The sequence below is a fragment of the Xyrauchen texanus genome, chromosome 20 (genome assembly GCF_025860055.1).
Source record: "Xyrauchen texanus isolate HMW12.3.18 chromosome 20, RBS_HiC_50CHRs, whole genome shotgun sequence".
NCBI lineage: Eukaryota > Metazoa > Chordata > Actinopteri > Cypriniformes > Catostomidae > Xyrauchen > Xyrauchen texanus.
The window spans coordinates 43,986,798-44,006,886 of record NC_068295.1 but is presented as its reverse complement, the minus strand read 5'-3'; the positions used below and the strand labels follow the sequence as shown (position 1 = coordinate 44,006,886).

The 20,089-nt window shown below is 40.5% G+C and overlaps 1 protein-coding gene across 1 annotated transcript; it reads left to right on the top strand.

Moving 5' to 3' along the window:
• Window positions 1–213: 213 nt before the first annotated feature.
• On the top strand, window positions 214–19,868 carry LOC127660600 (uncharacterized). The gene is made up of 8 exons (XM_052150918.1): window positions 214–598; window positions 17,353–17,397; window positions 17,603–17,644; window positions 17,923–18,083; window positions 18,910–18,971; window positions 19,059–19,156; window positions 19,252–19,370; window positions 19,498–19,868. The coding sequence occupies exons 1-8, from the start codon at window positions 214–216 to the stop codon at window positions 19,795–19,797; spliced, it is 1,212 nt and encodes a 403-aa protein (XP_052006878.1). The 3' UTR covers window positions 19,798–19,868.
• The last annotated feature ends 221 nt before the right edge of the window (window positions 19,869–20,089 follow it).

Genomic DNA, 20,089 nt, shown 5'->3' with positions numbered 1-20,089 from the left:
ATACATCTCTATGTAGTTTTGTGCATTCATGTTGTTCATGATGGCAATTAAAGGCTATTTTAAATGCTGTGCCTCTAGGCTTCTCTGTTTATAATGAGAGAGAGGGAAGGGGAGAGAGAGAGAGAGAGTCCTACTGTCTGGTGTGCTTCTGAATGTGTATTTAAAGTTGGTGTGGGTTTGGAGTTGAAGGAGGGGCGGAACAAGGTTCAAAGAATGAGGAAGCGGGAAACGGCGATTCTCGCATTCTATGGACTGGCACCTTTTATCTGCACCATCTCTCAGTGCAAACATAGAAACAACAATTACCAGCAATTCATCTCAGGTGAAAGCCCTTACCGCGTCCTCTCTCCCCAGATGAACCACTACCACGCCCTCACCTCCACAAGGGGTTCAAGTCCAGCTATGTTCTTATTGGTTGGAAGAGGTTGTACTGGAGCTCATCCAGAAGTCTCTCTGTCATCAGAGGGTGGAGTGAGAGAGGAGAGATGCTGGAGCATCTGTGAAACACACATTCAAAAAAATCTGTTCAAGACTGCAGACACACAAGAGATTCATGCTGTGTGTTCAGTGACATCAACATTCACAACACATGATGAAGGTGAGGATTCACTCATTACAGAGGCAGCTCTACATTACCAGCTCAACTGAGAACTGATATTGAAAGCACTGTCTTGAGCAGTTTCGTGCTTTAGACAAAGAATCTGCTCTTGTAAATGCTCAGTTGATATGGTTATGTTATTCATTTGGCTGTGACACTATGAATTTCTTAAATCCAGTAGAAAAAAACATCTGCATGTTGTTTACTAATTATTCTTCTCCTGTAATTTGCTCTTAATGAACCCGTGATGTTCATTATGGCGTGGTGTAATTTGAGTGATGGAGTGTTTGAGACAGTGACTGTTGTGATGGTGATTGATGCACTGGTTTTGAATAGATGTGCCTATGTGAACAAAGTGTCAAACTCTTATGCATCCTGATGTGTTTCCTCACTTTAAATATTTCCGTTTTACTCAAATTGAGACTAAATACTTGCATTTTGTATACCAAAGGGACACTTTGTGTGTGCCATCCACACTAGATATTGTAATGTACTTATTCTGGTGTTTGTGTTAATGTGTCTGTCAGTTTGTTACTAATATCTACAGCCTGAAAGGCAATTGGCCTGAAAACAGACTTTACATTAATGAGGGTTTGTGTGAGAAAAATATTTTAATTTTTCATAGATTTTTAGTTATTCATAATCAAATTCTAAAGTGAGAATTTTTTTCACATTTGTGATTGTTTATTAGCACGAGGTTTGACTGAACAAGACTGTGAGATTCTGCTGAATGACACTGAACTGAGTGAATGTTACTTTCACAAGAAACTCTAACTAGTGAGGTAATGAAGGAGAGCAAATGTGTATTAGATTCATATCAGATCAGAATCAGATTAGTCATTACCCTTTATTAACAGCTAGCATTGTTCAACAAACAAAAAATGTTCTCTATAACTTAATTATTAACATTTTTACTCTGATAAGAGGTAAAGTATGAGAGTATTTTTTAAATCCAAACATTACTGTGTACAAATATAAAAGTGGAATAAAGAATGAAAGTAAAATACTGTAAGTTCTTGCTGTGTGGAACAGTATACATCCATTTTCCTAAGAACTAGGGATGGGCAGATGGATCCTTAAGTATCAATACTTCACTTCTGTCTCTTCTTCTGCACTAGCGCCTACATCCACCTAGAAAACTTGGCAGTACAACACTGCAGATGTTGTTGACTTATCTAAAATGTATGCATATAAGTTTCGAAGTAGAAAAAAAGAATTATATTAGCAAATTGTTGCTTAGCACAGGAACTCTTTATCCTTCCACTCTTAAAATTGCTGTAAGCTTTTTTTTTTATCTCACCGGTCTACGTGACAACACTTGTCTGTGTAAACAGCAAACATAAATGTGACCGCAGGCCATGGACACATTCTTTGATTAGCCAGTCAGAAGACTTTGTGTTTCTGCCTGTTAATGTTTTTGCACATTCTCATAGTGTAGAAGAGTATCACTCAGGTTAAATGTCATATTCTGATTCATAGCAGTTGTCAGCTGATGGTGCTATTTTGCTTCTTTTGTCTTTGACAACCTTTAGAATATGCAATGCTGCTCTACTGTTCAGTGACAGTCTCAACGGTACAACGGTATCTTGGTTTTGGAAAGAGGGGTCTTGTCTAATTCAACTAATCATTCTCGTGAAAGTTCCAAAATGGCTAAAATCACTAACAGAACCTTTAAAATGCAGAACAGCTGAAAGACACAAGCAGTCCAACATAGTCTCATGACAGACAGTGACTTTGGGCTTGTTTTTATAAAGAAGTGTTTTTGGGATTAAAGGTGCTTGGCTCCTTGACTCTTCGTGTCCACTGGAATGTTTTGAGCAGAGCTGAGCAGGGGTTTTAAATTAGCTCATATGGGAGGTGAGCACTGCGCTTGTGTGGGGGATTGTGGCATTGCCAGCAGTGTGGAGATGGCATTGAGGATGGTCAAGAGTGTTACGCAAATGCTCGCCATTATGCAAATCAAAAACGGAAAGTGCTGGGCACCAGCCAATTAGTTTGAGATGAAAGCAGTAATGTCTGTCATAAGAGCTTAATTCAGTGCTGGATTCAGTACTTTAGGCCACATTCACACTTATAATATTCATTTGAAAGTGCATCTTTTTCTCTGCGTTTTGGCATTCCATCCAAACTGACACACCGTTTTTGACAGCGTAAACTGAGCTTTTCGTAAACACTCTCAAGTGAATACATTTAAAAACATCTTCTTCATGTTGTAGTGTGGACAAGGAAAATTAAACTAAACCTTACACAAATCTGAAAGTGTTCCCTGCTCTCTCCAACATTTGGGATATCTGTGAGCAGGACAGTGTCTATGTCCATGTCACAGCCACGCCAGAGTCAGCTCCAGGCCATGTCGCATCCACGCCAGATTCAGCTCCAGGCCATGTCACAGCCACGCCAGATTCAGCTCCAAGCCATGTCGTAGCCACGCCTCGGCCTGCTACATGCATGCCCTGTAAGCCTGCCTCTGCTCCACGGTCCAGGCTCACCTCTGCTCCACGGTCCAGGCCCGTATCAAGTCACCACAGCCCCACAGAATTTGTTTTAAATCTGTTATTGTGAATAGAACTATAAACTAACATAAAACTATAAACTAACATAAAACTATGTTTTATCCAATTTGGTAAAGTGTGAGAGGCAGGGTAAATTAAAGGGGGTCGTACACTGAATTTGTCTGGTGGAAGACTAAAATTTGTAACAATTATTTTCTAAAAACATATGCACACACCACCAACATTCAAATTCAAAAGTCTGGATAAGAGTCTTGCTGTAGACTTGCACTCTCTGACTTGCACTCTCACTCACTTGCACTTCCTCTGTCATTGACGTCACTTGCAATTGCCACCTGTAATCACCTCTGTCTGTGACATCACCTACAATCCACACACCAAAAAAATTATCCGTTACTTGCTAGCTAACAGGGTGCTGGGATGGTTAAAATATTTAAAAAGTAGAACAGAAAAAATATATTTTTTAAGATTTTTGTTGCAACTTGTGTCTCTATAGCTGGATTATAATAAATGTTATACTTGTATTCAAGAAGGCTACCATTTTTTATTTATTAAAGCAAAGCTAATGAATATCAAGAATGCCAAGGCAATAGTCAGATCTAGACAGCAAAACAAAATTATTTGTCTTTTAAAACTATAGCATCTTTCATTCTTTTAAAACCGATGCACATATTTTTATTCTAGTTTTATATAAACATATTTCACAGTGAGACTATATCCTATAGTAGTAATAGCAAATAGTAGTAAATAATACTATTCAAAATAGTTATTCTTGCTTCTTGTTCCTCCATGCACAGTATTTTGTGCAGCTGAACCAAAACAAGCAGCACATTTCAGAGTTCAACTTCAACTTTATTGTCCCCAAAGGGCAATAAACTGCACTACAGTGTCACAAAAAAGACAATTTGATGTAAAATGAGTACATAACAATGAGTAATGTAAACATAGAAAAAACGGCTTGCCAAGCACCAGCTCACTCATGTAACACAAATTCAAGCAACTCAATAAATAATTATTAGGGCCAAATTACTACCACTTCCTTTTGGAATTGAGCAAGTGTAACAGGGTTAAAAAGGTGTTTCCACTTGTCTTTCTATTATAAGTGTATGGCCCTTTAATTATAATCAACCCGTACTCTCTGTTCATTGGCTGGTGTCATGTTGCAAACTGGTTGGGTCATTAATATTAATATAACACTGGGTGAGTGGTCTCCGAAAATGTATTCTTTTTGTTGCAATTTTTATATTTTGACATGTACGAGAATGTTTTTTGCTCCTTTCTTGCTGCCAAACCATATTGTGATGGTTAATGTGCACCCTCCATTACAGAACTTGTAAGAAAGCTGTGAAACTGATCACCACATTTGAATGTGTTATAACAGGTACGTTATACTATATACTTCTGTATTTTGCATATTGTGTTTGTATATTTACTCTAGAAAAAGTTCAGTAATTAATATTCGCACCAGTCAAGAGAGTGATTGTGGTGAAACTTGTAAGAAAGCTGTGAAACTGATCACCACATTTGAATGTGTTATAACAGAATGAAATGATCCACCCAAGGCGTGAGATGGTGTTGGTGGTCTCCATTATTACTCACAACGCAGATAGGAAGTTGGAAACCGGTACATTGGTGCCTCGACTGTGACTCTGGAAGCAGCGTGCTGAAACAAATGATCGCAGGTTTCTGGAGGAGTTCGTACCGTGGGTCACGAGAGCTTTTCACGCCAGGAGCTGTTTGGTGCAGTACCGCTTTTAACCACAAGTAGGAGTAAAGGAACGTGTTTCACCACTAAGAGGAGCAAAGTTCTGTTATTGTGGAATCCATTTGAATGCAACATTGACTTATTTTACAACAATAGCCATTGAAGATTGAACTTTGGTATGTATTTGAGGACTGAGGGTTATTGAAAATATTATTGTGGAGCCTGAAATTTTAACAAATACATTTTCACTGAACGTTGAACTCGGAAATGAGAATATATTTCAATTTTTTTTTTTTCTGAAAGTGCTTTATGAAATTCTGAAACAACAAAATTACATATCAAGAAAAGGGGAGAATTTTTAATTTTATTTGGTTAATTGTTTTTATTCATCATTGCTATTGTCAAAAATTAACATTGAGTCAGAGAACAGTTTTGGGAGAGGTAGAGGTCTATTCATGTTTTCTCCTACGCCATCAGTTGGGAGAGACAGATTTGATTATATTCCTGTCACATCTACTCCAATGTCTGCCTTAGAGATGGTAAAAGATGTAAATGACAATTTGAGTCCTCCACCACCCCAGTTCAGTGAAAGTGGACTGAAACAACCAAGTTTGAGAGAAGGGAATGAGTCAATGGAATTAATAGTGGGGATGGTAGAACAAATGGGATGCTCTATTGGGGAGAGCAAAGCTTCCTGATTAGAGTCTAAAGTGTGTAGTTCATGTATTGCTGACTCATCTATCTTAAACAGAGTTTTAAAATCTGAAGTCAAAGAACCTGTTTGTTTTAGGGGTGATCGAGCTGAGCCATATACAATACATGAGTGGGAAGCCATAGAGCTGTCATATTTGCGCAAAACAGGGATGCCAATTGAAGAACAAGCTGATGAAGTCATGAGTAGGATTTCGAGGCGGGCACGGGAAATTGTGAAGCTGGGCTTGCGTAGTAACCCCTCTTTTGATTTGTGCCTATTTTTGATTTGTTGAAACAACATTTTAGTGACACAGCTTTTTCAAGCATGCCATTTGTGGATTTTTATGGCTCCCTTCCACATGCTGGTGAGAATCCCTTTGATTATTGGCTGAGGCTTAATAGGGCCATGAACATGGTTGAGGACTGTTTAAAAAGACAGGACAAGAAAATTGACGATCTGTCCCATGAGCTCACTGTAAAGTTTATCAGACATTGTCCAGACCCCGAGCTTTCCCTGATTTTCAAGTGCAGACCTGTGGAACAATGGACAGCAGCTGATGTGAGAGTGAGGCCTATTCACCATGTGAGATGTGTGGAGATGTACACATAATTACACAACATAATAATAGTATACAATGTACAGTAAACAATACACACAATATGGAATACACGTACAAAAAAGAAAATATATTGTGGCAGGGCAGAGGGCGGGGCCGGGTCGTGATACTTCACACCGGTCCCATATTAGGCTAATTATGCCTCCGTGAGGTTTAAAGGCTGACTGCAGAGGGCCGTGCGGGAGAGAGAGATCGTTAGCGGACATGTCCGTCATGTGTGTTTATGTTGTCTTTTGAGTTTCTCATTAAAATATGATTTATATTGTCAAGCCGGTTCTCGCCTCCTCCTTGCCCATCCTTTAACTGTTTTACACTGGTGCCGAAGCCCGGGAAGGAGGAGGGATACGCCGTAGTAGAGTTCTCGCCACTACCGTCCACTCCAACGGAGCATCTGCGGCCATCTGCCGGGGGACGAGGAGCCCAGCCGCCTGAACGAGGACGATGGCCACCGACCACGTGGGGAGAAGGGGCTCCTTGCCGACCGCCTGGAGCAGTCAGGGCCGCTCCCAGGGGCGCAGGAGTCGCCTACCGGCCGCTGAAACGCGCCGGGGTTGAAGACCGCCGACCGCCTGGAGCGAGAGGACCGCTGCCAGGGGCGGGGGAGACCCCTTCTGTTCCCCGAGAACGCGGTGGGGTGTTCTGTCCGCCAGGGGCTGGAGGACTGCCTCGGATCCGTCTGGAGAGGCGCTGCTGTCGTCCGATAAAGGGTGGAGGAGTGGCCGAGGAACAAGCTGCGGCGTAACGGAGAACTGGCGAGTAAGAGTTTTTTTTTTTTCATCTCTCTCTCCTCTCTCTCTCACTGTCGCTCTGTGTTGGCCTTTATCCTCTTTAAAATTTTACAGTTGTTTGGGGGGTACTACACTGTTACAGGAAGTACCCCCCATTTTAATTATTTCTGTTTCTCTCCCCTTGTCCCCTCCCTCATCCAGGTAGATGGGGATGACCTGCCGGCAGACAGTGCAGAAGGCGCGCCCTCCCCCAGGGAAAGGGGGGGTGTACGTCAGGCCGGGGGCTCCCCATCCTGAGAGAACGAGGGAGGAATGTGGCAGGGCGGAGGGCGGGGCCGGGTCGTGATACTACACACCGGTCCCATATTAGGCTAATTATGCCTCCGTGAGGTTTAAAGGCTGACTGCAGAGGGCCGTGCGGGAGAGAGAGATCGTTAGCGGACATGTCCGTCATGTGTGTTTATGTTGTCTTTTGAGTTTCTCATTAAAATATGATTTATATCATCAAGCCCGTTCTCGCCTCCTCCTTGCCCATCCTTAACTGCCTTACTATACCTATATATACTGTATATATATATATATATATATATATATATATATATATATATATATATACACATATATAAAGTGTATTAAATATATACAGTAGGTTGTATTGCAAGAGAATATAATTTAGATAATTTATGACAGTCCAGTGTGAGATTAATAAAATGCAGTGGTGATATATTGATCGTGAGAGATCAAGTGTTCAAAAGTCTGATTGCTTGGGGGAAGAAGCTGTCATGAGTCGGCTGGTGCGGGTCCTGATGTTGCGATACTGCCTGCCTGATGTTAGCAGTGAGAGCAGCCCATGGTTCAGGTTGCTGGAGTCTCTGATGAGCCGCCGAGCTTTTTTCACACACACCGCCTGGTATATATATATAATGGAGGGAGGGAAGCTCACCTCCGATGATGTGTCTGGCAGTTCACACCACCCTTTGCAGGGCTTTGCGGTTATGGGCGGTGCTATTGCCATACCAGGCAGTGATGCAGCCAGTCAGGATGCTCTCTACAGTGCTGGTGTTTAACTGTGTTAGCCGTCTCAGGAAGAAGAGGCGCTGGTGAGCCTTCTTCACAACGGCCTCAGGGTGGACGGACCATGTGAGTTCCTCAGTGATGTGGACACTGAGGAACTTGAAGCTGCTGACTCTCTCCACCGGTGCTCCATTAATGGTGATGAAACCTTTCACTTGCCCCAACAGAAGTCATTTTGGTCAGATGAGGAGACACCAGAACAAATCCGTTAGGAGTGTGCGAGCTGGATATGGATATGTACGGCTGTCATGTCACTGTTCCGACTTTGGTAGTCAATGGCCAGTGTGATGATCTAATTCTTGGCAGTAACCTCTTGAAACGTTTGATTTATCAGCTGAGGAGCTCTGCAGAGTTACTAATGAGTGTGTCTGAACATGAGTACGATATCACTGAACAAAACAAGCTAATTGATCTGTTAGCCAATGTAAAGAGATTGAAAAACAGTACAGTCCCTGACTTAGTAGGAACTGTAAAGATCCTACTGTCACTCGAGCCCATGAGTGTATATTTAATCTGGGGAAAACTGGAAAGCAATCATGACATCTCAGCTAGCAGTGCTGTCATTTTGGAGCCCAGCAGGGTAAAATCAAGGCCAAGGTCAGTGCTAGTTGGAAAAACAGTAGCTTTGATACGTAAAGATGCCCTCAGTCTCAGACAATTGCAGACAGTCTGAGCACTGATGGAAGTATTGTGCATTCCTGGTGTAACTTGGGCAGTTGTTGTTGCCATCCTGTACCGCATGTGTGATATTCTGATGTTGTACGTGGTCTGCCACTTGTGAGGAAGATCAGCTCCCCTTCCTGTCTCCCTGTAGCACAGTCTTAGGCGTCTCACAGTACAGACATTGCAATTTATTGCTCTGGCCACATCTGCAGTCCTCATGCCTCCATGCAGCATGCCTAGGGCACATTCACACAGATGAGCAGTGACCCTGGGAATCTTTCTTTTGGTGTTTTTCAGAGTCAAGTTTTTATAACTGTGACCTTAATTGTCTACTGTCTGTAAGCTGTCAATGTCTTAATGACCGTTCCACAGGTGCATGTTCATTAATTGTTTATTGTTCATTGACAATGAAACATGGGAAATATTGTTTATACACTTTACAATAAAGATATGTAAAGTTATTTGGATTTTTACAAAATTATCTTTAAAATACAGTGTACTGAAAAAGCCTGAGAGAACGAGGGAGGAATGTGGCAGGACGGAGGGCGGGGCCGGGTCGTGATCCTATGCACCCGGTCCCGTATTAGGCTAATTATGCCTCTGTGAGGGTTAAAGGCTGACTGTAGGGGTTCTTGCGGGAGAGAGAGATCGTTTACGGACATGTCCCTCATGTGTGTGTTTGTGTCTTCTTTTAAGTTTACTATTAAACTATTATTTATATTGAAAAGCCAGTTCTCGCCTCCTCCTTTTCATTGATCCCTTTACAGGAAGTTTCTTTTTTGCTGAGTTTATAAGCAGCTGCTTAACTTGCTCTAGCATCTATTCATCAGTCATCCCTCCACCTCCCCATCTTCAAATATATATTCCATTATTTGGGGGGGGTATCTAAGTGCTCAAGCCCCTCCACTATGGACAGCACGCCAAATACATTTACCTCATACAAATACCCCCACCTATTTATGAAACACCTGCACCAAACCAAACTCAATATGCCTCCAGTGATGTTAGATTCCAGTCTAAACACATGTGCCGTAGTAGTGCAACCTTCTTTTCTGTGGTTATGGAAAGGACATGAACACACAATGAGGAATGAAGTAAGCCTGCAATTTCCCACCAAATTTGACCTGACAGCTAAAAACATAAATCATATTTTTTTAAATCAAAAAGCAAAAACATATACATACAAACAACATTTAAACAACCAACCCTCCCAATCCCCAACCCCACCCCCCAACAAACATCCCTGTGGTCACACATGAGTAAATATACAGAAAAAAGCAAACACAGACACACACAAAAAATATATATATATTTCATAAACATACTCAACCAAAACTACACTACTCACTCCACACCGAAAGCCCTCCAAAAACTCCAAATATTTGCCCCATTTCCCAACAAACAAATCGAAGTTACCCCGTCTTCCAAATTACACCTCTGCAAAAGCCGCCACCCTCCCCATCTCTGTGCACCACTCCCAAAATTGGGGCAACAGCTGACCTCCATTGTCTCAAAATAATCTGCCTGGCTATCATCACACAGGTCAGAACCCAATTCTATATGTAACTAATCCCTACATCGATGACCACTCCATCAACCAAAATGACACCCAAGTGCCCACCATGTCACACACAAAACTGAACCTTCAACCAGAATTCCTTGATCTCAATACACCACCAAAAACATGGGCTGTGTCTCCATCTTTCGATTGGCATCGCCAGCAGGTGGGTGTGTCTTTAAGACCAAGCCTATACAATCTAGAGGGGGTCCAATAAAATCTAAGTAAAATCTTGAATTGCATAAGGCACACCTGAACTGCATAAGGCAAGAACTTCCTGTTCAATACCAAACCAGGGAGGGGCTCTCTCTCAGGTGGAAGCTCAATGTCTGAGACCGAAAGTATAATAATAAAATTAAATCTTGGCTAGGCCTAGCCCACCTTTATCAATCGGTTTATGTAACTTATTGAAATGTAATCTGAGATGCTTACCATTACAAATGAAGAACTTCACCATGCTATCAAATTGCTTGAAATAAGAAAGGGGGACACTACAGGGAGAGATTGTAGTTGGTAGTTAACTTTTGAAATACATTTCATTTTAATAACATTAACCTTCCCAATCAAAGATAAATGTAATGAAGCACACCTGCCCACATCACTGGAAAACCTTTTTATTAAAGGATCAAAATTAACTCTAAATCAGACAAATTTGCTGGGAATAAAATGCCCAAATACTTAATGCCCTGTTTGGGCCACTGGAAATGCCCGGCTGGAAAGCCGTTACTGGGCAGTATGCTGTCAGAGCCAAAACTTCAGATTTAGACCAATTAACTCTGTATCCTGTGAAAAGGAATACATAATTATGTGGAGGCAAGGCATAGATCTAGTTGGGTAAGTGACGAATAATAAAACATCATCTGCATAAAGCAAAAGCTTTTGTGCCACACCTCCAGCCACCACCCCTCGAAAATCATCTTCCCTTCTTATCGCGGCTGCTAATTGTTTCAGGGCAAGACAGAACAATAATGGGGAAAGAGGGTAACCCTGAAGAATCAAGAAATGCTCAGTCGTCATTTTAGGGAGTTCTAATGGTTCCACAAAATTTCTAATATCCTCATCAGTAGACTAAGACGTGAAACTATAGAGATCAAGATAGAATTCTTTAAAAGCATTATTAATATCAATGGCCGAGGTAAATATTTCATCACCAGCAGATTTCACTGAGGGAATGATAGAAAAAGACTCTCTCTGCTTTATATATCTAGCCAAAAGCTTCCTTGCTTTGTCCCCCGACTCAAAGTATGACAGTCTTGCCCTGAATAGCCAAACCTCCACCTTCCGTGACAAAATAGTATTATATCTGTATTTCAATCAGGTAAATTCTCTGAGGACATCAGACGACATTCGAAGCTTCAGCTCTGCCTCTGCCCTTCCAACTTCGCAAGTTCTCGTGCTTTACATTTTTTATGACATTCTGTATGATCCGACCCCTTAGAACCACCTTAATTGCCTCACAAGCCACGCCCACAGAGGATACTGAGGACCAGTTGGTCTCCATATAAACATTGATTTCAGCCTTTAACCTTTGTTGGAATTCAGGATTTTGCAAAAGGGATGCATTAAAGCACCAACTATATGATTTGTTTTCCTCCATATGTGGCAACAATTCTAGTGTTCTTCTAACTCACCAGGGTGTGATCTGAGACTAAGATGTTTCCAATTGAACAATTAACAACAGATGGGGGGACTTGCATATAAAAAAAATATTCTAGAATAAATGTTATGGACTGATTAATGTTTTTTATAGTCCCTCCCAGATGGGTTTAAAATTCTCCAAATATCTGTAAGATCAAGAATTTACACATCCTGTGAAGCATCAACCTTGCTCTAGGGGGCTTACACACTTTTGCTTCACTGTGATCAAGGACTGAGTCCATCAATAGATTAAAGTCTCCTACCAATATTAAATCATGAGGGGTGCCAGTGGCTTGCAAAAGCCCTGATCTTCAGCGTCAGGTGTGTAAATATTAGCCAAAATCAACCTTTGACCCTGAATTTCTGCTAAAACAATAATGATTCTTCCTAATTTATTTTTAATCTGTTTGAGACATTTGAATTGTAGATGTTTACTTATCAAAGAAATGACTCCCCTGCTCTTACTTGGGCCAGCACTATAGAAAACATATCCACCCCATATCTTCCCATAATTTTCAGTTTCCTGCGGGGAAAGTTGCATTCCTTGAAGAAATACTATATCATATATCTTACATTTCAGAAAATAAATAACCTTCCTTCTTTTTATGGGGTGCCCCAACACATTCACATCCACATGTAGAGAGACAATCTACTCATTCTAACATTAGTACAACAGTCAAACCCCGAACTTCCCCCAGAACCAAACAAACAGAAAAAAGAAAAATGTGCACATTAACCCTGTGCATGACAGTGCCAATCGGTGTCCATCCCTCAAACTCAAACAGTCCACGTCCGGTGCTTCTGTACACATTTTGTGAGATTAAATAACAGAAGAAAATCTATAATACAAACTCCAGACAATAGGCATAATAAACACAAAGAATGTCTAGATTCATTCATAAAACACTCGAAGGTGTGTTCCTCCCCAAAAAAGAACTCCAGCCACTAGCGGAACCAGCACAAAATAAATAAATAAACGCTCAGTTTCCTCAGACATTCAAACGAATGTTCAGTGAGCCAGCTGTTCATTAGTGCAGCAGATGACCTAATCCTTCCAATGTCCTGCAAAAAATAATAAATAAAAAACTCCAGCCAATAGGAGGCATAAACACAAGGAACATGCAGATTCATTCACAATTGTCTTGAAAGAGTGTTACTCCACAAAACAAACTCCAGCCGCTAGCAGAACCAGCTCAAAAAGAAACAAAAAAGGTGCCCAGCTTCCTCAGACAGTCAAGTGTATATTCAGAGAGTCAAGCTCACTTGGGGACAACATGTAAATCACAAAGTGGCTTCCTCACCCCATTGTCTATATGAAAGACAATGCTTGCTGTGGGCATGTAAATATTTTGCAGCCATCCTTAGTATCTATTCTCAATTTGTCCAGAAATATCAGTGCAAAAGTGGTCTTCTGTTGATGTAAGAGTTTCTTGCGTTCCTTAAATTGATCACGTTTCTCTCGGCGAATTTGCAAAGTTTGGGAACAAGAAAATTCTGTGGTTCTTCCAAGAAAGCCTTCCTTTAATCCTCGCCTCGTGTAACAGAAATTTGGCCAGAATCGATCGGGGCCTGTCTCCCTCAGCCGATCTCCGAGCCGGGACTCGGAGCTTATGGCCTGTTATGTCGAGCAGACACGGGAAGAGCTCATTTAGGAATTTCACCATATCTCAGTCTTCCTCGTGCTCAGGAATCCAAGAACCCAGTTTTAAACACAGATTTCTTATGTACTCAATAGGGAATTTTTTTTAATTTCAACAAAAAATCTTATGTGGTCCATTTTTAATATTACTGATGGCAAACTAGTGATTTTTTTTATAAGTTTCAAGATGGAACAGTTTGATCTCCAAGCAAAATACAGAGCAGTGTGCAAAGAAAGGAGTGAGTGAGGGTGAATTCTGTGCTACAAAATCTCCTCTCTTGAGGTTGGCATCTCTAGTATTCTGCACACTTTGTTCCACACTGGTGGTTTTGTGATGTGTGACAGTAGAGACTGGAGAATATGAGCTGAGTGTGTGCTCTCGTAAGGGAGTTTGGCCCAAGCTCTGGCTCTCATGTCTGCCTAATGCAACTTGAATTGATTTATTGATTAGAAGGTTCCAGCTTACGATCAATATTCTGCTTTGAAACAGACAGAGGATCGTCTCTTATCAAACCAGTCCCTCATTTCAGCAAATGATGCTCTGCTTGTGTGAGGTTGGATGTGAGATTATTTTTCACAGAAAAGGGTCAAGCTCAAATTTCCTTTCACTACACTTTCTTCAAGTCAGCAGCTCTCAAGAAAACCTGATCTGAGAACATTCCAGTCAGGTGAACTACTCTTTTAAAACAATGGATGCTTGTATTATTTCTTTGCTTTTGCACTGGCACTTCAATGTACTTTCCCTCATGCCATTTCAGATGTGTAAGACTTTCTTCTGCTGAACACAAAGATTTTAAGAATATCTCAGTTCTGTAAGTCTTTAAAATATAAGTGAATGGTGGCTAGATATTTGTAGCTCCAAAAATCACATAAATTAAACATACAAGTAATCCATACAACTCCAGTGTTCAAATATATATCTTCAGAAGCAATATTATAGGTGTGAGTGAGAAACAGCTCAAACGTTGCCTTAAGCCTGATCACTAGGGGTCTAAATATGATAGGTATCAAGGTTGGATGGATCAGACATTAGTGAAACTTGGTAGTTTACGGGGCCTAATCTCTTAACAATTTTAGCAGGGCACTTACATTTTGGGGAAAGCTTAGCCATAAAACCTTCATCAGCCTTTGATAAAGGATGTGTTCGCAACCAAACTATGTCACTGGTCATAATATTTTTTATTTTTGGCTTGAGCTTGTGCAACATTTTCCTTTACCATTTTGATGAGGTCTTTCTGACGTTCCAAAAAGGGTTGATAGAACTGCTAGGGTAAGGACATAGTTGCAAAGCCCTTTCCAATGGTCCTTTCAGTTTCCTTCCCAAAGCAACCTCGGTGGGAGTAAACCAGTGCTTTCATTCCAGGCCAAATTTATGGCAAACCTAAATTCAGCCTACCACTTGTCCCATTGGCGATGATGCCCTTCCACATAGGATGCAGTCATGGTCTTCAAATTTCAGTTTACTCGTTCAGTGAGGTTTGTCTGAGGATGATTGCACCACTCCCTACTGTTTGCACACTGAGTTAATTAGCTGAGAGGTAAATTGTTCCTCTGTCTGACACCAGATATGCAGGAGTCCCCCATCTAGTAAAGATTTCCTCTATCAGTATTTTGGCAATGTGAGGTGCCTGGACTCTCTGGCTCATCTCTAGTTGCCAGTAACTAATCTTAAGGTCGAGTGTGCTAAAGACTGTAGCTCCATACAATGACTCAAGGATATCTTGAATTTGAGGCATAGGATATGCATCTAAGTGAGTTTTAGAGTTTAGACCTCTATAATCGACACATAATCTGGACCCACCATCCTTTTTCGGGACTCGAGAAGCCCAAAGAGAGGTAGATGGTTGGATAACTTCCTGTTTTAGAAGTTCCTGCAATTCTGACTCAATAAACTGCTGTTTTTCTCTTGAAACCCTGTACGCACGCCACCGCACTGGTACATCATCCGTAGTTATGATACGGTGCTTCACACTGCATGAAAAGTGGGATTTTCATTAGTAAGCGTCACTGTAGATTGTCGTGGAAGTTCAGGTTTACGACTGCACACGGCAATTTGCAGGCAACACCCAAAACTGCCGTGAATTGTCGGAAATTGACGTGGGCCTTGCTTGGCAGTTGTCCCCCCATGACCCCCCTCCTCCTAATTCTAGGGGAGGCTTTAACATGTAAATGAAAATGCTGTGAGCTATACAAATGCAAATGAGGGTAGCAGGGGGAGTTTTACACCAGGTGACATTTTTCTAAAAGGTATAACTTAATTCTAAGAAAATCTCTGGTAGAAATAGATCAGGCTCAGTATAGCGTAATTATAGACTCTTACATTTAGGATTGATTTTAAAGTATTATTACTGGTATATAAATCATTCAATGGGCTAGGACCTCAATATATTGCAGATATGCTCACTGAATATAAACCAAACAGATCACTTAGACCATTAGGATCACATCAGCTAGAAATACCAAGGGTTCACTCTAAGCAAGGAGAATCTGCTTTTAGCTACTATGCCAGCCGCAGCTGGAACCAGCTTCCAGAAGAGATCAGATGTGCTCCTACAGTCACATTCAAATCCAGACTCAAAACACATCTGTTTAGCTATGCATTTACTGAATGAGCTCTGTGCCACTGTTCGTCCGACTGTTACTGTATTTTATTTTATTTTATTCTAAACTGTTTTAATTTACTGTATTTTATTTTATTATTCTAAATTGTTTTAATTATTCTGATTTATTTTGATTATTTTAATTTCTTCTATGTAAAGCACTTTGAATTACCATTGAGTATGAAATGTGCTATATAAATTAACTTGCCTTGCCTACATTTTAAATGTATATATTTAATGAAAGTATGCTAGATTAATTACTGCATGTCATAAAAAAAATATATAAAAAAAAAAAAGCTCTATCAAGGGCTTTGGATTTGTCAAACCAGTCAATGTCACTCTGATTGGCCGAGGCAGCACATCATCATAACCCAACCAGTAAACGCAAATCTGATTGGCCGAGGCGACACGCCAGGCATTTGGCGCGTCTTTTTACAAAGCATTGAAAAATGGCCGCACAGCTTTTCAGCCTGCACCGCTGGTGAACCCATCGTTTCCTCAGTCTAAATTGAAGGTAAGTTCGGTCAGCCTAGTGAATTCTATGTCCATGTGTACGTATAGTGTTAGGTAGATTAGCGTTATTGTCTTAAATTTCACAAACCTGCTGTGGTTAGGTTACAGCCGTGAATGGTCAAGGGCGTTAGCCTTAACGGCAGTATTCTTTGTTTTGCTTGCTGCTCTTGGTTCATGTTCAGTTTCTGTTATTTTTGCTGTCCACGAGAGAACATGTCGATTTGAACAGTTTGGGACTCTAAACTGCACGTATACAGCTAGCAGCATGGCATGGAGTTCTGACTGACTAGATCGTTGCTAACTAGCTAGCGTCCAGTATACTGGGGACATATAAAACATGTAAAAATGTAAATCAGGGTCCTACAAACTCAAAGCGAGTAATGTGCTTGTATGCTCTAGGATATATTAGTTTGTAACACTGCAACTCTTAAAGGATTAACGTTAGTTCACTTTCAAATAAAAATGTCCTGATTATTTACTCACCCCCATGTCATCCAAGATGCCCATGTCTTTCTTTCTTCAGTCGAAAAGAAAGTAGGCCTCAAGATTTTTGAGGAAAATATTCCAGGATTTTTCTCCATATAATGGCAACCAACTATTCAAATGTTCAAAGAAGGTTCAAATGTCAGTCTCAATGCAGATTCAAAGTCTACACGATCCCAGTCGAGAAATAAGGGTGTTATCCAGCGAAACGATCTATCATTTTAAATTGTAAATTATCATGATTTTTTTTTTGAAAGTGAATTAATCATTTAACTGTTTTGTGATGGAGATTGAAAACTTTAAGGTGTTTAACCCATTTTTTTTGTCTCTAAGGAATGAGGTGTCCTTCCCTGTTAGGAGATAAACCACCTAAACAAGGTACATGGATTATTATTCTATTCAGGTGGTGATCCTATCACCCTGGCTGCCTGTTACTGTGCACACATTGCTTTGAACAAGAAATCAAGTAATTTAATTTACAGTTCAGCAAGTTTTATAGATTTCAGATGTATTATTTCTCTTCTAATAAACTGTTAAGTTTCATCATTTGATAACTTCTAAAACAGATTTTTTTCTGGTGCAGATGCAGTGATTGGGAGATGGACCTTCCCATTGCCTTGGGGTGGTAAGTATTTATCTATTGGCAGTGGAGAAGACACTTTTAATAGTACCACCTTCTCTTTTCCTGCACTGTTCTCTCTGTCCACAGAAACTGCTTTTCAATTATAGGCGTGGCTTGGTTTCTATCATGTCAGATGATTACATTTCTTTGGACTTTTGTTTCTTTCTCCAACAGATCTGTACTTATAACAAACACTGAAGCTAATTACAAAAACAATTGTGAGAAAGCTAACCTTGGTATTCTAATTGGAGCATTGTAATCATCAACAAATGTGTGTTCAGTGTTCCAGAAAAAGGTCCTGAGCCTACTGGTCGACATCCGCCATCGCCTGAAGGAAACGCATCCTGCCTCTTCAGCTGTCCATATAGAGAGGATTGACACCATGGAGGACTTTGAGTTGCAGGAGCAACACCTCTCTGATGCACAGGCCTTTAATACCCTGGTAGGTTTTACAAGTCTGGAAGACTAGAATAAATTAATACAGTGCACTCGCACACTGTTAGATTCCTCTTTGTGATTTTTATTTGTATGTGTATAACTAGTGTATGTATGTAGTCTCATGTGTCTAGAGGGTGGAGGACATGTTTTCTGTGCCAGTTAATTTTCCTGTAGCTTTGTTTAGCTCAGCAGCTAATTTTGAACTGGAAATGCATTACACCTTTGCATGTCTCCAGTTATCACCTGCTGCTGATACAATCAAATGGAGTTTTTGCAATATGATCTAGTCCCATTTCAGAAGGTGGCATACTGTTCTAGATCATTTTCCAAAAACTCCTTTTGATTGTCTTAGCAGCAGGTGATAAGGTGTAATGCATTTCCTGTTGAAACTAGCGTTTTAGCCAAACCAAGCTACAGGAAAATTAATACATGATACAGAAAACATGTCCTCCACCCTCTTGAAACATAGGACTATAGTTATAGAAGTTGTATAGAAATTACATGTAAAATAAGTCTAAATTTGACGTTGAAAAGACGTCCACAAACGACCACTTACTATAAATAGCCCTTACACTGAGGTCCCACCGACGTCAACATTAGACGTCCGGTAGACGTCGAAAAAAGACGTCGCCTGGCGTTACAAAACAACCCCATCAATGGACTGAATTTGGACGTCCAAAAATGACATGGAAAAGACGTCACTCTGACGTCACATTGCCCAGTGGGTAAAGTACCCTAGAAGCAGCACAAGCTAAAAGTAACTTATCCTTGTAAAAGAATAAGTGTAAGTTGCTTTATAAAAGTGTATTTTTTGGTCTTGTCATTTTCAGGAAGCAGTACGCCGTCTTCACAACTCCGAGACAAATTGTAGGCGCTATGAACCGGAGCAAGGGTAAGATTAAAACATATACTTTCATTCTCCTGAATAAGGAAATAGATCCGTTAATACCGATCTTAACCGTACATTTTGTTTTCTCAGACTAACCTCACCTCATAACGAGGCCGTGACCTCATATTTGCTCGGAGCTATGTCTGCAAGTCCAGATTTACATGATGCTGATAATGACGACATTGTGTGTAAGTAACTTTTAATATTTTCTCCTTTATTGTTTAATTTTACTGTGACTTGCATTGTTTTTTTTATTCATTTCACTCATTTAATCGTTTTCCAGCTGCCTGTAAAACATATTACGAGACCGTGCGCAGGAGCTTCAGGTACAAACAACCAGATCTTGCATCGCAGGCGGAAGCTGTGAAGAGTTCAGCTCGGAGTCGAGCGAGAAGAAAGTGGGTAAGATTTATTTGATTAGATATGTTTTTGGTCAATGTGACTCTTTTGCAAGTGCATTAATAGATGTGTTGTGTCCATATGCAGTGCATCGCGCAGTACTGATTGTCTTTATTGGTTGTTTTCACAGCTGCTAGAAGCGAGACAGAGTGTGCTGGCTGAGGATGAGGTGGGCCTTTGGAAGTGCGCTACCATAGACCTAATGTCGGATGAGGAAGACTGCATCGTTGGCGGGGTGTCTGGATGGATTGTGCGACCTCCGTCTTTTCGCAGCCAGGAGCTCACAGAACTCTGTGCCACACTGCAGTCTAGATTAGAGGCGATGCCAAAATACAGGGCAACGCACCACAGACGTCTGCAAAATAGACCAAATTCGGACAGAATTACCTACAGCCACGAAGCTGAAAACAGACACTTCATGGTGCTGTAGGATTTTGGGCTTCTCGTGAGCTTCCAATTTGTTGTGTGGGCAGATCTCATATGTTTGTGTGTTTGTGCAAATAAAGCTCTTTCTTTGAATAAACAGCATGTCCCTGGCAATTTATTTTCCTCAAATTCATTCATGTCCTTGATGGTAATAATAATGTTGTCCATAGTATAACATTATGAATATACAACATAATAGCATATGATATGAATTTATTTATATATAAATAATTATAATTAAATATAAATAATTTATAATATATATATTTGTATATAAATAATTTACATATATAATT

Coding starts and splice junctions, on each gene's coding strand:
- LOC127660600 (XM_052150918.1), top strand. CDS start 214: ATGAGGAAGCGGGAAACGGCGATTCTCGCATTCTATGGACTGGCACCT. Junction 17,645..17,922: donor CTTCCCATTGCCTTGGGGTG/GTAAGTATTTAT, acceptor ATGTGTGTTCAG/TGTTCCAGAAAAAGGTCCTG. Junction 19,371..19,497: donor GTCGAGCGAGAAGAAAGTGG/GTAAGATTTATT, acceptor TTGTTTTCACAG/CTGCTAGAAGCGAGACAGAG.